The 19,573-nt window shown below is 36.8% G+C and overlaps 2 protein-coding genes across 2 annotated transcripts in view; one reads left to right on the forward strand and one right to left on the reverse strand.

The window, feature by feature from the left end:
- primpol (primase and polymerase (DNA-directed)) overlaps nt 1-9,754 on the reverse strand; it is a 52,206-nt gene extending 42,452 nt beyond the window's left edge. Inside the window, exons 1-2 of the mRNA XM_028802115.2 lie at nt 9,572-9,754; nt 9,374-9,468 (exon numbers count right to left, since the gene is read on the reverse strand). Coding sequence (XP_028657948.1) covers nt 9,374-9,468; nt 9,572-9,751 — 275 coding nt within the window. The 5' untranslated portion in view covers nt 9,752-9,754. The remainder of the gene's footprint in view (nt 1-9,373; nt 9,469-9,571) is intronic.
- Nucleotides 9,755-19,329: 9,575 nt separating this feature from the next.
- LOC114651981 (caspase-3-like) overlaps nt 19,330-19,573 on the forward strand; it is a 38,330-nt gene continuing 38,086 nt past the window's right edge. The window contains exon 1 of the mRNA XM_028802117.2: nt 19,330-19,466. The gene's annotated coding sequence lies outside the window, so the exon portion shown is untranslated. The remainder of the gene's footprint in view (nt 19,467-19,573) is intronic.

Raw genomic sequence — 19,573 nt, forward strand, 5'->3', positions numbered from 1 at the left:
AATATTTAGTTGTATGAAATTAAATCAAATGTGAAAAACTGGCTGTGCAAAAATTTGGGTACCCTTGCAATTTTGCTGATTTGAATGCATGTAACTGCTCAATACTGATTACTAGCAACACCAGATTGGTTGGATTAGCTCGTTAAGCCTTGAACTTCATAGACGGGTGTGACCAATCATGAGAAAGGGTATTTAAGGTGGTCAATTGCAAGTTGTGCTTCACTTTGACTCTCCTCTGAAGAGTGACAGCATGGGGTCCTCAAAGCAACTCTCCAAAGATCTGAAAACAAAGATTGTTCAGTATCATGGTTTAGGGGAAGACTACAAAAAGCTATCTCAGAGGTTTAAACTGTAAGTGTCAACTGTAAGGAATGTAATCAGGAAATGGAAGGCCACAGGCACAATTGCTGTTAAACCCAGGTCTGGCAGGCCAAGAAAAATACAGGAGCGGCATATGCACAGGATTGTGAGAATGCTTACAGACAACCCACAGATCACCTCCAAAGACCTGCAAGAACATCTTGCTGCAGATGGTGTATCTGTACATCGTTCTACAATTCAGCGCAATTTGCACAAAGAACATCTGTATGGCAGAGTGATGAGAAAGAAACAGAGTCGCTTGTATGCAAATTCTCGTTTAGAAAAGCCAGATTCATTTTGGAACAAAGTGCTTTGGACTGATGAGACAAAAATTGAGTTATTTGGTCATAATAAAAAGCACTTTGCATGGTGGAAGAAGAATGCCACATTCCAAGAAAAACACCTGCTACTTATTGTCAAATTTGGTGGAGGTTCCATCATGCTGTGGGGCTGTGTGGCAAGTTCAGGGACTTGGGCCCTTGTTAAAGTCGAGTGTCAGATGAATTCAACCCAATATCAATAAATTCTTCAGGATAATGTTCAAGTGTCAGTCACAAAGTTGAAGTTACGCCAGGGTTGGATATTCCAACAAGACAATGACCCAAAACACAGTTCGAAATCTACAACAGCATTCATGCAGTGGAGAAGTACAATGTTCTGGAATGGCCATCACAGTCCCCTGACTTGATTATCACTGCATGATTTGAAGCAGGTTGTTCATGCTCGGCAGCCATCACATCTAACTGAACTGGAGAGATTTTGTATGGAAGAATGGTCAAAAATACCTCCATCCAGAATCCAGACACTCATCAAAGGCTATAGGAGGCATCTAGAGGCTGTTATATTTGCAAAAGGAGGCTCAACTAAGTATTGATGTAATATCTCTGTTGGGATGCCCAAATTTACGCACCTGTCTAATTTTTTAATGATGCATATTGCATATTTTCTGTTAATCCAATAAACTTAATGTCACTGCTGAAATATAGGGTGGTCCAGATCTAATTATGCAATTTTCATTACGCTATAACTTAAGTTTATTACATACAGAATTCACAGCACCTGCCCTGCACATAGAGATTTCACTTAAAATTCTTTGTTACCAATAGATGGCAGCACCTGGCCTGCATTCCAAAATGGCGGGGAGACGGTTGTCAGTCAAACAGTTGCATAATTAGATCTGGACCACCCCGTACTACTGTTTCCATAAGGCATGTCATATATTAAAAGGAAGTTGCTACTTTGAAAGCTCAGCCAATGATACACAAAAATCCAAAGAATTAAGAGGGGTTCCCAAACTTTTTCATATGACTGTATTACATGAAGCCAGCACGCAGACTGCAGCTACAAAACACTTGCATGGTCAGTGGCCAAAACACATTCATACTTGCTGTAGCCCATTCAATTGGCATGCTGTGTTCTCTTAAGAGAAGATGGCAGTGTTTGGTCAATGTCACATGCCTAACAATGTCACAGCTGTGGAACTGGGACTTTGCTGATGGAAGAAGAGTTGTGCTTATGAAAAAAAGGAGATGGTAAGTATAATATTCTTGTGAGTGAGGGACCTATGTGATAAAGAGATGCACTTCAGATATTTTTGCAAGCCTGTCTTGCTCTTTGATGAGATGTTACATCATATTCATCCCTTCGTGCACCATTCTGGCACCTACATGACTTGCCTCTCCACGAAATTCACCCCTTTGCATATAGTGTAGCTTTAAAAAAAAATTTTGTTCTCTGAACATAGTGAAAACATAGTGTCTGACATAATTTTCACCATGTGGCCCTCATACCTCATGCAGACATATCAAATATAAACAAGCCTTTAAGCATCTTATGATATTCCTTGAATATGCTCCTTATTGCTCTGTGTTCAATGATCTTTATATTGATGTATTATGCTTTGTTGTTGTTTGCTTTGCATTTCAAGTGTCTTTCTAACATACTGTATTTGATGTGCTAGTATCATATTTTTCTTTTCTTTATATTCATAATAACAATGACAAGATTTAAGAAGTAACTACGTATTTTATCTTGAGGTTACTAAATTAAATGTTTGAAAGGACAACTTCTTTGTAAAGCTTTGTGGAAAGTAATATACAATGGTAGTTATCAAGTTTCAAAATATAATCAATTAATTTGCTTTTACTTCTAGCTTGCAATATTATTTTACATGAAACACAAAACATTTGTCTGCTCAAATATCCTTTGATGTGGGAAGTGACATCTTTCACATCATTAACTCTGATGGCCAGTGCAATTTTCTGCGCTGTGGTGTGATGAGCTAGAAACATCATTTCAAGAGAGGCCCCCTGAAACAAGGTAATTAAAACAAATAAAAGTGAGTGCCATTATAAACAATGCTGCACATCCTCTCCTTGACACACTAACACGGAGTACATTCATCAGAAGTGTGTCAAGACACGCTGCTGCGGTTTCTTTATACCAACAGCAATATGCCTCCATAATGCTTCAATGTGACTGCAACATCCAAGTCAGAAGTTTTCTTTCTTTTTAATTTTCTTGCTTGTTACACATTCTGGTGTGTGTTCAGACCATAATGTGTATGAATATTTATTTGTCTACCTATTTATGTATTTATTTATTTAAAGAGCTTCTGTAAAAAGCCATATTTCCCCTTGGAAACATATAAAATTCTAACTATCTGTCTATCTATCCATCCATCCAGTGAGTGTTTCCCAGAATGTTCATGCAAAGCCAGATTTAGCTTTAAACCCTCAAGCCTTTACAAGGTTTTGTTTGCAAATAGTAAGAACCAAAGGAAACTAGTCGTAGCATCATGTCTTGCCATCCATGGAAAGAAGGCTGTAATATTGGACAGGAGCACAGCGCTTATGACTGTAAGCCCAAAAAATGGATGAGAACTTGTACACTTGCATGATTCTATGTATACATTGTATGCTTGAATGCTCATTGTAGATATGCTTCTATGATAATGTAATTCCTTATTGAATTAAATAACATTCACGTAGAAAATAATTCTTTGTAAACTATATTTCTGGGCAAACACTGTCTTCATTATGAATTAGTATTCCTTGTTTTTCTCTATCAAGAACTTTAGCTTTTCCTCTCAAGGTTGCTTTACATCAAGTAACTTATTCTTTGTGACAAAAACTGGAGATAATAAATAAACATCAAAGATACATAAAATTGGCTGAACAATGGAGATGGAGGAAAGAGCACATGTGCTTGCACACCGAACTGTAGTACAAAAATGAATGCAGTAGTACAGTTATAAACACAAATCTGCATCAGCCTTAAAACCTACATTATATACTAGGGTTGTTCAAATTAGAGTTTCTGGTGCATGTTTATTACTATTTACATCTTAATTGCATTCATTTCCCCATGTCGTGTAGCTTTATGGCATATGCTGCTTAGGAATATAGGAGACAGATTCAAATTTATGAACTCTTAGATGTCATCTGTCAGTCATACTTTGATAGAATAAGGATAGAATAATAGCAGCCCAGTTCACAGTAAATCATGGACTATTTGTCTACCACTTTAACTGTAGAAGTGTCATCAATTTGAAATTAATGCTGTTCTTTAAAGTCTGTTGAATTGAATTATCTGTGTAAAGATGTTACAGAAGAGACAATGCCATCAATATATAATGGAACCAGAATTGGACCTTGTGGTTAATGATTAGTAACTAGATAGATAGATAGATAGATAGATACTTTATTAATCCCGATGGGAAATTCACAGATTAAAGTGTAGTGAACATCTATAATTTTTTATAATTTTCTACCCTAGCTACTGTACATTTCTTTTACATAAAACTGAAAGCACAATGCACCTGAACATTAAATTGATTTCAATAATACATACATGAAACTTAACCCTAATTTTCCCATAGCATCCATGCTTCAGTATCTCAGTTTCCATATCAAAAGGATTTTTTATTAGGACTGTGGAGTCGGAGAGTCGGAAACAATTTTGGGTACCTGGAGTCGAGGTCACAGTCGGTAAAAATGTACTGACTCCGACTCCTAATAAATTTAAATTGTAATGAAAAAAAATACAGCAATTTCAAATGTCCCATTTCACAAACAATAGTCATAATTAATTACTTATCTAATGTAAGAATAAAGCCCAGTGCATAGCTGTGTTACTACTAGTGTGAAGTTCAGATGAGCTATTATACAACCTGACATTCACATATTGTAATCTGGATTACATTATTAATGTACATTAAGGTACATTTTTGTACATTACAAAAAGTGTTTTCATTTTATTTCAGATATAATGTGTTTAACAAGTTCATTTGAGTGTAAACAAGTGTAATGATGTAGGGGTAGGTGTGTGCTATGGCCTGATGTGTGTTCAGGGGTTCTGTCTGCACTCTCCACATATGCTACCACCCAGGGTTGAACTTTAGCATAACTTTGCACACTACCTGTTCCAGAAGATTTTGAAATTAAAAAGGAACAGATTCTATGTATTATGACAGATAATGCTTCTAATATGTTAAGCACAACTGAGAAAAGTAATAAAGTAGATGAAGAAAGTGATAAACAGATATTAGAGGAAGACAGTTCTGCAAGTATTGGAGAAAGTGAAACCAAAGAGAATAGTGAAATTTTGCATAACATTGCTGAAGAAGCATTTAAGCTAGCTTACTACTATTCAACATATGCATTGTGCTGTTCATACACATACTATGCAACTTGCAATAAGACATGGATTGAAAGATTATCATGCAGTTACTCTTGATTGGCAAATTGAGGCAAGTAACTGTTGCAGCCAGAGCCCCTAAAACAGATGCCATTTTGAAAAGACGTGCAGGAAAAGGAGCCATTTTGGATCAAACAACATGCTGGGGAAGCACTTATTTGATGGTAAAGCTTTTGCTTGAACTAAAAGACTTACTTGAAGAACTGGACAATGAAAATGTTTTATTAACTGAAAGCCAGTGGGCACAAGTAAAAGAACTCGAAAGCCTGCTTTCTTACCTCTTTACTTTCACCAAGAGGTTGCAATATGAAGATTTAACACCCGGTAAATTTTTCTTGGAATGGAAGAGCCTGATATATTGTCTGAACAAAAGTGGAGGGTTAATAGCTGATGGCATTGTATCTTCAATGAAGAAAAGAGAGAGTCTCTCACTGGATAATCAAATCTTGTTAGCTGCTGTTTATGTTGATCCAATGAGCTGAATTTTGTTGAGCAGTGACCAGATTGCTAATGGAAAAAAGGCACTCTATGATGTAGCAGTTTGCATGAAGGGATTACTACTACCTGAAACACCACCACTGGATGAAGCTATAACTACTGGTAACTAAGGATCATCCTCTTCAAATGAAGAATTAGACTTTGATTCCTACTTGGACAAAATGGAAGTTTCAAAAGCAAACTGACATCACCTATGCGTTAAAGATAAACGACCAGTAAATATCCAAATAAAGTGATTCCAGCAGGAGTTTTTTAAATAATTAAAAGAAGTTAAAAATTATGATCACTTATCGAAATGGGCTGTAGAAGAAGCCATCCTTGTTGATCCAGAGATTCAGTAATGTGGCTAGAACTATAACAGCAATGCCACCCACCCAAGTCAGTGTTGAAAGACTATTTTCAGCTCTAATAATCAAGTCAGATTTAACAGCTTCTATGAAAGAGGATCTTGCAGAAGCAATTCTATTTCTTAGAACACTGCATGGAGTTAATTTTGGATTGCATGTAACAGCTATTCTACTCTACAACTGTATTCCAAGTTTAATATATAAACTGTTTTAGGTTTTCCAGCTTTTGTTTTTGTTTTTTGTTCATGTAGTTAAGCTTTGTTTTTGTTTTAAAACTACTGAAGAATGTGTTTAATATTTTTTGAACTGGTAAAGTTCCTGTTCCTGATTTTTATGCATGCTGCTACTTTATAGCCACTTGATAAAAACAATAAATTAAACCTTATTGTTTTCATTTTTTGTCTTTTGTTTAACTGGCCAATAAGGTAGAGAGCCAGCTTCCTAGCTAATAGTTCTGTGGTTAAATGATGCGTATGTTGTCTTCCTTCAATCAACATGGAAAATGCATTAGCATATTAAACACAGAGGAGTCAGGGAGTCGGAGTCAGAAGTACCAGAAACTAGAAGAATTTATCTACTGACACCACAGCCCTGTTTTTTATAAGCATAACCCCCCATGGATTAAGATTATTGACTGTATATATAATTAAATTTCTGTCCATCCAGTCATTACTTTGTTTTTGAGCATAGTAAGCACATATGATTTGCGATGTGCCATCTATTGTATTATATTTTGTCATGCATTTAATAATAAAATGCATTGCACTTTTAGCTTTATCATATACACTGCTTGGGAATATACGTGCAGGATTTAAACTTGCGAAATGTAAAGTTTTATCAGTCAGCCATGCACAGGTATAAGCAAAATCTCTACAAATTCATTATAGTCCTGGTAATTTGCGTAAGCATCATTTAGTGTTAGTCTGTTTTCATTCAATTCTCCCACATTGCAAAACAGTGACAAGAAGAATTCCTTTACACATCTTTATTCCTACTCCTCTACTTCTATTGCCATAGTCAGAATGAAACATTTGACTAACCCATTCAGAAGGAACCCATGACCTCTTTACCACCACAAATGCACTATATATTGAACCGTACTGCTAACCACAACACACGGTAATCAATAGAAGAAGCTTCATGAATGCAACAAGCTGTAATAAACATGTCCATTGCAGAGGCAGAATTTAAAACTTACCAGTGAACCAGAAGGTACAACAAGAAAGAACTGCTCAAATGAGAGTTGAGATATTAAAAGCAGCTCCCAAAGAATATTTGGGGGTCGAGATGTTTGATTAAAACTAAGACAGACACATTAAATAGTTCAGCATACCATCATACACAAACCACAAGTATCAAGCTTAGCCCTTTGTGTTTATCACCACATGCTTTTGATGTACCACCTATCCAATTGATCTGACAATTATGGAGAATTCCATAAAGACATTACACTAAAAATAGCATTGGGATTTTCAAAGCACTTCATTGAAAAACTCTTTTCTTTACAATAGGCGTGTTTACATGGGCCTCAATAACCCAGTTATTCACAGAAACCTGGTTTCTAAAATGATATGTAAACCCTTATTTCGGTTAGAGAAACCAGATTATTGGCCTCTGAGAAACCTGATTAACAGAGGTAGATTTCTCTGTGAATAACATGATTATGTAGCTATGTAAACCCTCAACCGGGTTACTATTAAAAGTTTTGTAATCTGTACATGTGTTTTCTTCACACACACGTTCAGCAGTCATGGGCAGAAGTGCCCACAAAACAAATTTCCACAGGCAGATGTTCAGGCAATTGCATTATTCCTTCTCCTGGCTGAAATTATCTGCCTCAGTATTTCAGAAATCACTAAATTTGCGTCGATGAGCTGAACATATAGTGCTAAACACAGAGACACAAACTCAAGAGCAGTAGGGTAACACATTAAAAGTAATGTGTATTACATAGATTCTTTTTTCAAGTAACAAGCAGCCTAACTCAATACTTATCTTATTGAAGTAAAAATATTATTATTCCAGCAGCACTTAGTGTAAGGAAAGAACAATATGTACCAAGTCCTCTGCAGAGATCAATCACACAGCAAAGCAGAAAAGAGAATGCTGTATACAAACCAGTAACAAAAACATATAAATAAAGCATCAATTTGGCTAAATATATTTATAATACACAAATGAATTATCATGTGTGTCATGCTTATTTTTGGATTTACAGTGGCCAATAATGACGTTTGACACTTTATTGCGAAGTTTAATGATGTTGGAGCATTTTGGCAAAAAGAAATCCAAAAAAATTACTCACCAATGAAAATGTGTTTTTTTAAGAAACCAGGTTTCTGCCTTAACCGGGTTACTCAACATAACCTAGTTATGTGTATGCATGTAAGCACACTCAATCAATAATTTTGGTAATCCTTCAGAATATTAATACTTCCAGAATTAATAGCCAACAGGGATTTTTCTTGTTTTGTTAAATGTCAAGGAAACTGCCAGGAAACACTCCAAAACTTTTTTTTTTTCTCAAACTGTTTTATACATAATAGGATGGTGCCTAGCACTGGATGCAAGGCGAGAATCATACCTTGGAAGGGATGCAAGTCAGTGGTAGAGAACGGTCATGTACGCACTGCCATATTCAGCCAAATACCTTAACCCACGTCTGCTTCCTTTGTCAGGAAACAAGTAGTTACTTTATTCCAATAACCAGTTAGTTAAGTTGCACCACTTGTTGTGGACCACTTTCTCTGAACAGAAACATTTATTTTATGGGAAAAATCATCATGTAAAAGCCACAGCAACATTTATGCACTGATACAGTTGTAATTAGGTACTAGAAGACTACATGACAATTATATGCTACTTTGCATGCTACAGAAAACACACATTTCATCCAGGCAAGTCTACAAAAGATGGCAAGATCTTCCAAGGATGTACAGTGACCTGGTAAAATATTATTTAAACAATAGACATATCAAGTGAGTTGCAATTGATGTTGCATATGTACTCCCTAGTGGCCTACTATTTGAATGTAATCACATGCCTACTATCTTTAGGTCTGTACATATTTATTTATAATGTTCATTCTGGAATGTTTGATTAATATTTACTATATAGTATCAAAGTCCATGTGCCCCTGGTGTCCACATCTTGCCCAAAGAGTGATCACATTGAGAGGATACCCCACCTGTGCACAATACACATGTGGTGTAAGATTGTTGGATTTGATAGTCAGACACACAGGGCACTGCCATTTGTTTCTCTCCAACTCTGTATGTTGTTTGACCCGATCATAAGATAATTTACACCTTTTTTTTTTTTTTTTTTAACATGGCCAACTGCTATCACTAACAACATAACTGTTAGCAATTTAAAAACCCTATACAGTTCAATTTATAATTTGAGGACCAAAAAAAAAGAACAAAACAAATTATCAATATGATTCAAAATATTAACAACATGAAAAATACCTGTAGTAATGCCAAAGCTGTGTGTAAGTTGTTACTAAATAGATCCTTTGGCCTTCACAATCTCCTTCTTTTTCGAGAGCAAACAAATGAACTTCCTACAAAGTAAAAACTCTGGGTATAGTTTACATACAGCCTCTTGAAAAATATTAATAACATTATTCAAACCATTTTTGGCACTCTTAAATTTAAGTAACTTACCTCTTTACATCCTTTAGCAAAACTAAACGCTAGGTTTTGACGACAAAAAATCTTCCAGATAGACGAGGGCTGCCATGGCTTTGAAAGCTTTGGTTTATATGGAGGTGATAAAGGCCATTTGTTGTATAGCTGTTCTAAATGTTCAATTCTTTTAACCTTATCTTCCCATCTTTTCTTCATCTTCTTAATATTTAGAGATAAAATAGTAAAAAAGGAGAAAAAAATTCATGTTAATATTAACTCTTTTAAAATTGAAAATAAATGCCCTAAAACAGAAATTTAGAATATTTATAAAACTACAAGCTGTATCAGTCAACAAGCTAGAGGAATAAAAAGGGACGGTCAACAAAGTAATGGCTTTTAAAGTAAGCCTTCTTAAAAAGTAAAATGTAATCACGTATTCAAAAGTAATCAAATCCAGGGATTTTAGTTATTTGAAATGACTCATCAGTCTAGAAATACTACGTTTGCACAAACAGCAAAATTAACATATAAAAGAAGCACCTATCTTAAAATAATTTTACGTTTTTATTATACGTAAATTCACAATGATACAGTACTACTGACTGATTCATAGAGTTAAAGTGTTCTTTGCTCTGTGTCAAACCATATTATCAAGGGTGCTCATCAGTACTTAAGAAAATTATATAATTTCACAATACATGCTCTTTATTAAAACTACAAAAAAAAATGAAAAAAGAAAACTATTTTCTTTGGGGGGGCCTTAAATTAATATACAGTTTTCAAAACAAGTAATTATGAACTTCGGCCAATGCACCACCACATAACACCGTTTCAAAATATCTCTAGCAAATAACTGAATTAAAACTAAACAGGTACTTAAATACTGGATTTCTGTTGCTGGATTGCATGCAACACACTCTTTTCTACTTGGCTGTTTGCTTAAGCCCTGAAAAGGATTAATGCACCATCCACCACATCTGCTTCTTGCCTTACTCCCAGTGCTTCTGTAATAATCATTGGCTCCCAATGTCCCTAAACTTGGCAGATTAAAACGTACTCTTCAGCACATACAGGATTAACTTTGCAAAAAATGGGTGTCTGCAACAACCAGCTTATGGAACAATTCCATCTCTGGACTGGATTAACCATTATGCCCACTGAAAAACACCCACACATCATTTCCAGTTATAGGCTGCCAGTGACTGCGACATTTCTGACACTGTTCAACTCAGTGGTTCATTTCAAAAATTATTTTTTCCACCAGTCTATCACTGACTAATCACAAATAGTCCTGATAATAATGATCAACGGACATCTTTACACCAAGGTTATATGAGTACGCACAGGATTGTCAGCAGTAGTATGAGGCGGATTCCAAACATAAAAATAACTAAAACTTGGCAAGTGAGAAAGTACTGAACAGATGTCAGTTTCACATCATCTTCATAATTGCTAAATTTGGGCAATGGTTTAGATTCCGTTTCTTCTAAAACTGGCTTTATGATTTTTCATTTACCATTGTGCTTTTGGTTGACACTCCACCCCACTCATTAATATTTAGGAGCTACCATAGACTTACAATAAAAGGGCAGAATGCATAGAAATATTCGTGATTTTTTGCACCATGCTGTTATTTCATCTACTAAATGGCAGCAGAATACAGGCCCAAGAGTTATTCAGGCTTAACACTGTAAAACAGATCATTACACATCACCCAGAGTCCAACTCGGGCTTAAATGTATTTAAACAGAATTTCGCGCATAAGTCAGGCTCGTTGGAGTATGTTTGTGGGACTTTGTGCCCATTCAGCTAAAAGGGCATTTGTGAGGTTAAGTATTGATGATGGACAGTAAGACCTGGCTCACAATCACCACTCCAGTTCATCCCAAAAATGTTTAACAGTGTTGAGGTCAGGGCCCTGTGCAGGGGCTCAAGTTCCACCACACCAAACTCGCCTAATCATACCTTTCTAGACCTGGCTTTGTGAACAGGGTCACAGTCATACTAAAACAGAAAAGGACCTTCCTCAATGTACTGCTAAAAAGCAGGAAGCACACAATGGTCTAAAATGTCTTTATATGCTGTAGGATTAACAGTACCCTTCACGGTAACCAAGGTGCCTAACCCAAATCCTAAAAAACAGCCCCAGAATATTATCCCTCCTCCACCAAACATTAAAGTAGGCACTATGCAGTTTGGAAGGTAGCATCTGCCTGACATCTTCCAAACTAAGATTCATGTATCAAACTACCAGATTGTAAAAGCATTTATGAGTGATGCAACAGAGGACAAGCGATTAATACTCACTATGTGTTTCAGTGTTCAGCAGCCACGCTTTGTGTGTTTGGGCGGTCTACCACTCCGGGGCTGAGCTGTTGTTGCTATGCCTCCACTTAACAATAATACCACTTACACTCGACCAGAACAGATCTAGCAAAACAGAAATTTTACGTACCGACTTGTGGCAAAGGTGGCCTCTTATGACACAGTCACATTTAAAGTCACTGTTCTTTTCAGTAAGACCCATTCTACTGCCAATGTTTGTCAATGGAGATTACATTGCTACAGTATGTGCTTAAATCTTATTTTATGAAACACCTAAACTCAATAATTTGGAAGGGTATCCACTTACACTGCATTGTCTAAAGTATATGGCATGATAAAAAGAAAATACAGTGTTTGAGGTTTCCAGGTTGCTTGTGATGGTGGTCTGAGCTATCTTTATAACATACCTACAGTCATATGAAAAAGTTTGGGAACCCCTCTAATTCTTTGCATTTTTGTTTATCATTGGCTGAGCTTTCAAAGTAGTAACTTCCTTTTAATATACAGTATGGCATGCCTTATGGAAACAGTAGTATTTCAGCATTGACCTTACGTTTATTGGATTAACAGAAAAATATGCAATACGCATCATAACAAAATTAGACAGGTGCATAAATTTGGGCACACCAACAGAGATATTACATCAATACTTAGTTGAGCCTCCTTTTGCAAATATAACAGCCTCTAGACGCCTCCTATAGCCTTTGATGAGTGTCTGGATTCTGGATGGAGCTATTTTTGACCATTCTTCCATACAAAATCTCTCCAGTTCAGTTAAATTTGATGACTGCTGAGCATGGACAGCCTGCTTCAAATCATCCCATAGATTTTCGATGATATTCAAGTCAGGGGACTGTGATGGCCATTCCAGAACATTGTACTTCTCCCTCTGCAGGAATGCCTTTGTAGATTTTGAACTGTGTTTTGGGTCATTGTCTTGTTGGAATATCCAACCCCTGTGTAACTTCAACTTTGTGACTGATGCTTAAACATTATCCTGAAGAATTTGTTGATATTGGGTTGAATTCATCTGACCCTCGACTTTAACAAGGGCCCCAGTCCCTGAACTAGCCACACAGCCCCACAGCATGATGGAACCTCCACCAAATTTGACAGTAGGTAGCAGGTGTTTTTCTTGGAATGCGGTATTCTTCTTCCACCAAGCAAAGTGATTTCTGTTATGACCAAATAACTAAATTTTTGTCTCATCAGTCCAAAGCACTTTGTTCCAAAATGAATCTGGCTTGTCTAAATGAGCATTTGCATACAACAAGCAACTCTGTTTGTGGTGTGAGTGCAGAAAGGGCTTCTTTCTCATCACCCTGCCATACAGATGTTCTTTGTGCAAATTGCGCTGAATTGTGGAACGATGTACAGATACACCATCTGCAGCAAGATGTTCTTGCAGGTCTTTGGAGGTGATCTGTGGGTTGTCTGTAACCATTCACATAATCCTGCCCATATGCCGCTCCTGTATTTTTCTTGGCCTGCCAGACCTGGGTTTAACATCAACTGTGCCTGTGGCCTTCCATTTCCTGATTACATTCCTTACAGTTGAAACTGACAGTTTAAACCTCTGAGATAGCTTTTTGTAGCCTTCCCCTAAACCATGATACTGAACAATCTTTGTTTTCAGATCTTTTGAGAGATGCCTTGAAGATCCCATGCTGTCACTCTTCAGAGGAGAGTCAAAGGGAAGCACAACTTGCAATTGACCACCTTAAATACCTTTTCTCATGATTGGTCACACCTGTCTATGAAGTTCAAGGCTTAACAAGCTAATCCAACCAATTTGGTGTTGCAAGTTATTAGTATTGAGCAGTTACATGCATTCAAATCAGCAAAATTACAAGAGTATCCAAATTTTTCCACAGCCAGTTTTTTACATTTGATTTAATTTCATACAACTAAATACTGCTTCACTACAAATCTTTGTTCAGAAAACACCCCAGTACTCAGATGTTCCTAGGAAATGAAAGACATACCACTGTTATCTTTTTTGTTGAAAGTAAATTATTATGCAGGCTGAGAGGGGTTCCCAAACTTTTTTATATGACTGTATGTTAGTTTTCATCTAATAGTGCAGCTCCAATTTTTTTCTTTTTTATCTGGTTTTAGTAGACCTGTTAATTGGAGTCAGTAGTTCCCTCTTTTCTTGTTGTCCCTGCAGGTTTGTTGAACTGTTCTAAGCAACAAGACTTCCTATAAATTAGGTTAAGAGTCATGCAGCCTGAGCTATATAGGCAACACTGTGTCCTGGTTTTGAGAGTTTCTTGGAGACTAAAATTTTAATGGGATTAGCAAGTAAAGATACAAGTAATTAAGCAGCAAGGAGTTGTACAATGTTTGATTATATCATTACTACATTTATTTTTTTCCCTTCAGGACTGTAGGTCACCAAGTTTTACTTATTTTTTTAATTGAGATTCTTTTAAATTACTATTCTTTGTATGCTTGTCCTTCAAATAATTCTGTCTTCCCTTTAAGAACTGAAGGCTCATATGGCAAGCTGTTTTAAAATTAAATGCTATCTGTAATTACATTCTAGTATAAAATATAATGCACTATATCTAAAATACAATTTTGACTTATTATATATATATATTTTTACATCTGAGAGACTTTACCATTACCTTCTGTGGGGTTTTTGAAATGATTTACAGCAAGCAAAATGTGCATTCCCTCTGTATTTAAGCTGTTTTCCTGCCACATCACCAAAGACATTCAAAACAGGTTAAATGGCTGATACAAATTAGTTCATGTGTGCCCTCTTCAGGGCTGTTGCATATCTGGCACCCAATGATGCTGGAAAAGGTTTTGGCCCCTGTGACCTTGAATTGGAATAAGTAGATTTAAAAAATATTATGTAATATTATATATGATAAATTAGATTTCATATACATTTAACTCATTAAAGATAATCTTAACCAATCAAAATGGAATTGTAGGCATCTCTAACTGAAAGCAGCCTAAAGGTGAACTGGAATACTCCTTCTACAAAAATCTACAACACCATTATCACCAGCAATAATCTAATAAGAATTTTAACTAGTCAAAATATAAATGAAGCTGTTGAAAATAGAAATTGCAATGAACAAAAAAGGAATTTGCAAATGTAATAATGGCTTATCAGACATGTTTACATACTTTCCAGGACTAATACATCATACGGTGTCTTAACTTCAAGATATTTTACAAAAGCTGCATAAATAATGATTAACAAGGCATGCTTCGATGAACTGTTCTTGTCAAAGCTGTTTTCTTGGTCTTGTAACCCTAGACATTCTCATGTCTAATAAAAGTATCGTTACTATTTGTCACTATGTGATTTGAATTTGTGATTAAAAACATCACAATAACTTGACTGCATATAATACAACATAAAGTAAATATTATTACCTTTACATTTATTTCATTTGTTTATACAGAAATGATAAGGCAACCACTGGGCTTATTATTAAAACTTAGCACACCATTATTTTTTCCACTTTTTACCAAATTGAGAGCCATGTTCTCAATCATCCCTCTGATATACATTTATACCAAATTATGGCATACTATGTAAATGAACATGAAATTTTGAAAATATATTTATTCAAATATAAAATGACAGCAGAAAAAAATGTGCAGGATAACTGAAACCTTTAATAAAATAGTTTGTCTTTTGAAGACAGTGTACATTATATATTGTATGTCTTAAACAGAAAGAAACAGTGAGCCAGTAAAATTCCTTGCTAACATAAGCACCATTTCCAATGCTTTGCAGTCCTGCACTGAGCAGGTGCCATACCAGGATGTCACGCAACCGGTCAGTACAAACTCTACATCTACAGATATACTGTACATTGGCAACCAGAGATGGACACATCTAGGCTTTCCTCAAATATCTAAGGAAGTAAAGGCATCTGTGAACCTTCTCAACTATCCATCCATCCATTATCCAACTCGCTATATCCTAACTACAGGGTCACGGGGGTCTGCCGGAGCCAATCCCAGCCAACACAGGGTGCAAGGCAGGAAACAAACCCTGGGCAGGGTGCCAGTCCACCACAGGGCACACACACCAAGCACACACTAGGGACAATTTAGGATCGCCAATGCACCTAACCTGCATGTCTCTGTGGGAGGAAACCAGAGTACCCGGAGGAAACCCACGCAGACACGGGGAGAACATGCAAACTTCACGCAGGGAGGACCCAGGAAGCGAACCCGGGTCTCCTAACTGCGAGGCAGCAGCGCTACCCACTACGCCACCGTGCCGCCCCTTCTCAACTATGACTGAGGAATGTTGTGCTCACAATACATCATTATTGGTGGTAACTCCAAGAAATGTAAAGCTGCTGACCAAATTCACAGCATACCCTCTGGTATACAGTAGATGGGAGTGTTGTCTGAATCCAGCTGAAGTCTATAACTAGCTCTGTTTTTTCCTGACATCAAAAGAGATTGTCCTGACAACACTGTTTCAGAAGGCAAACATCTCCTCTGTTAACCATCTCATTACTGTTGTTGGTTACTGGTCTATGATAGTGATGTCACCAGGAAATTTAATGACAGGATTTGGCAACACAGTAATAGGTGAACAAGAAGTACTGCAGGGGCTCAGCATGCTACCCTATGGAACGCCTGTGTTGAGTATTAGTTTGAAGGACATAATTCTGACAATCATCAAATGGTGAGTCTGCCAGCTACAAAACCCAAAATATGGTTGTTAAGGAGGGCACTAACTGGCAAATCTAGAATGGCCATCAATTTAGATGTATGTTGCTAATACATATTTAAAAGCACTAGGAGTCAAAAGTTTGCACACCGACATAAATGGGTACATTTTTAAAAGAAATTAACATATTTTATCTATATTCCACTATATACTCTGCAAATATATAAGAGAAGTATGTAAGAGTTATACAGGATATGTACGAATGAAGTGTGACTGTGGTGAGGTCTGCGGTAGGAGTGACGGATGCTTTCAAGGTGGAGGTGGGATTACATCAGGGATCGGCTCTGAGCCCTTTCTTATTTGCAATGGTGATGGACAGGTTGACAGATGAGATTAAACAGGAGTCCCCGTGGACTATGATGTTTGCTGATGACATTGTGATCTGTTGTGATAGTAGGGAGCAGGTTGAGGAGACCCTGGAGAGTTGGAGATATGCTCTAGAGAGGAGAGGAATGAAGGTCAATAGAAACAAGACAGAATACATGTGTGTAAATGAGAGGGAGGTCAGTAGAATGGTGAGGATGCAAGGAGTAGATTTGGCGAAGGTGGAGGAGTTTAAATACTTGGAATCAACAGTACAGAGTAATGGGGATTGTGGAGGAGAGGTAAAAAAGAGAGTGCAGGCAGGGTGGAATGGGTAGAGAAGAGTAATTTGTGACAGACGGGAATCAGCAAGAGTGAAAGGGAAGGTCTACAGGACGGTAGCGAGACCAGCTATGTTATATGGGTTGGAGACGGTGGCACTGACCAGAAAGCAGGAGAGAGAGCTGGAGGTAGCAGAGTTAAAGATGCTAAGATTTGCATAGACAGGATTAGAAATGAGTACATTAGAGGGTCAGCTTAAGTTGGACAGTTGGGAGACAAAGTCAGAGAAGTGAGATTGCGTTGGTTTGGACATGTGCAGAGGAGACATGCTGAGTATATTGGGAGAAGGATGCCAAGGATAGCACTGCCAGGCAAGAGAAAAAGGGGAAGGCCTAAGAGAAGGTTTATGGATGTGGTGAGAGAGGACATGCAGGTGATGGATGTGACAGAACAAGATGTAGAGGACAGAAAGTTATGGAAGAAGATGATCCGCTGTGGGAACCCCTAACGGGAGCAGCCGAAAGAAGATGATCTATATACCACTAAAATGATTTAAAAATACAGACAAGACATTTCTAGTTTTGTTAAAGGCTATTATTGCTTGAAATGGCTGATTTTAAAAATTTATATTCACATACGACTGCAAAACCCCATTTTTTTCAGCCATTCCTTTATTGTCCTATTGGTCAACTCCTTCTGCATATCCTTAACTAGTCATTTTAAATGCTAACTGGTCATTACAGGAACCTTTGCAATTAACTTGGAACCTGAGAAACCAGTTGCTCTGCTCACTACAGTTGCAGGGTACTGGCATTTCTAAAGTTCAATTAAGTTCTGTGTTCAAAAATGGCCAAAAAAACAGCTTTATCAAGAAACATATCAGTTTGTTGTATTTTTGGCAGAATGGAGGGTATGATACACCACAAAGAAACTGAAGATTTTATCCAAATGTGTTTATTATTGTTTTGAAAGAATAGGGCAAACTGGATTTAATCAAATTTTAAAAATTCAGATATAAAACTGCACAAGATGATAAGTACATCAAAAGCTGTACGTTGAGAAACAAACGACCTTACATGTCCTCAATTGGTTTTTTTCTTAAATACAAGCAGGATACTTTTCTAAGAGGTAGAGTTTTAATGAAAAAGCAATATCTGAAACTGGTTATTAAAAAAAGATGATTAAAATGGGTAAACGAACACTGAAATCATGCAGAAGATGACTAGAAAAGTGCATTATGGTCAAAATAATAATAATACATACCAGTGTTGTCTGCAACAGAGAAAAGATGACTCCTTGATGTGTGAATATTATGTGAATAATAACTTAAAAATGAGCCATTAGCAATAGTAATGTCTTGGCAGTATTTTTAAATTTGCTTAATGGTATTTTGACAAAAAAGGTATTTATTTCTTTTAAGAAATTGAATATTTCGGAATGTGTCCAAAATTTTTTGACTGGTTATGAATAATCAATAACTGGAAAATACTGTCAAACAACATAAACGAATCCCATTTTAGAGGTTGGGAGGCATTCGCTGATAGCTCGTTGCGCACCCACCACACAACGAACCACCTGGATTGGGACCCGAGTACAGCGGTGACACCTCAGCACCACAATGGAACAGTGAGGTTTTTTACGGTGGCTGGAGTGCCAATCCTGCCACCAACTCCCAAGTTTTCCCCTGTACTTATTATAGGTAAAAATAATTTTGACAATTACAGTTCTATTCATCGCCATCCATATAAAGGGATAATCCCTCACTGGTACTTTCGAAATGTGTTGTACTGAAAAACAGTAGTTACCGCTGTCGGTCAAACGTGTATAAAGCCATGAATTGACATTTTAATAAATGTTTCGTTCACACACATGCACATTTATATATATATGAGCATGCAAAGTGACGGAAGGAAAACATATCAGAACACATTTCCTAAAAGAAATTAACGCACATACCATGTTATTAACGAATCGTTTAACTAATCACATAAGGAAAAAAGAAGCATTTCATTTTCAAGTTCCCAAACTTACCCCGCCAAGTACGCCGAAAATAGCTGGGAATTGTAGTTTGAGGTATATATATGCCACCAATAAAACTGTGCTATTTTAAACTACAAGTTCCAGCAATCTTAGGGAGGAAGTGGCCTGACTTCCTCGAGGAAGTCTTGAGTTCTGACTGTTTCGGGGAGGGGAGTGTGTGTTTGTGTGTATTTTAAGATAGGAGGTGGAGTTTATATCGACTTTCTGGATGACTCAACTGCTTGTAACACAACGGCTGATTAACTAAAAAGATTTTTGAAGGTAAGATTTCTTAAGAAGGAAAATATATAACCATGTGTGTATTTAGTGAGAGATGTAATGTAGTTTTGGAGTGTATGCACATTGCTGGAGAAATTTTAGACAGGTGT

This window comes from Erpetoichthys calabaricus, chromosome 5 (genome assembly GCF_900747795.2).
Source record: "Erpetoichthys calabaricus chromosome 5, fErpCal1.3, whole genome shotgun sequence".
Classification (NCBI taxonomy): domain Eukaryota; kingdom Metazoa; phylum Chordata; class Cladistia; order Polypteriformes; family Polypteridae; genus Erpetoichthys; species Erpetoichthys calabaricus.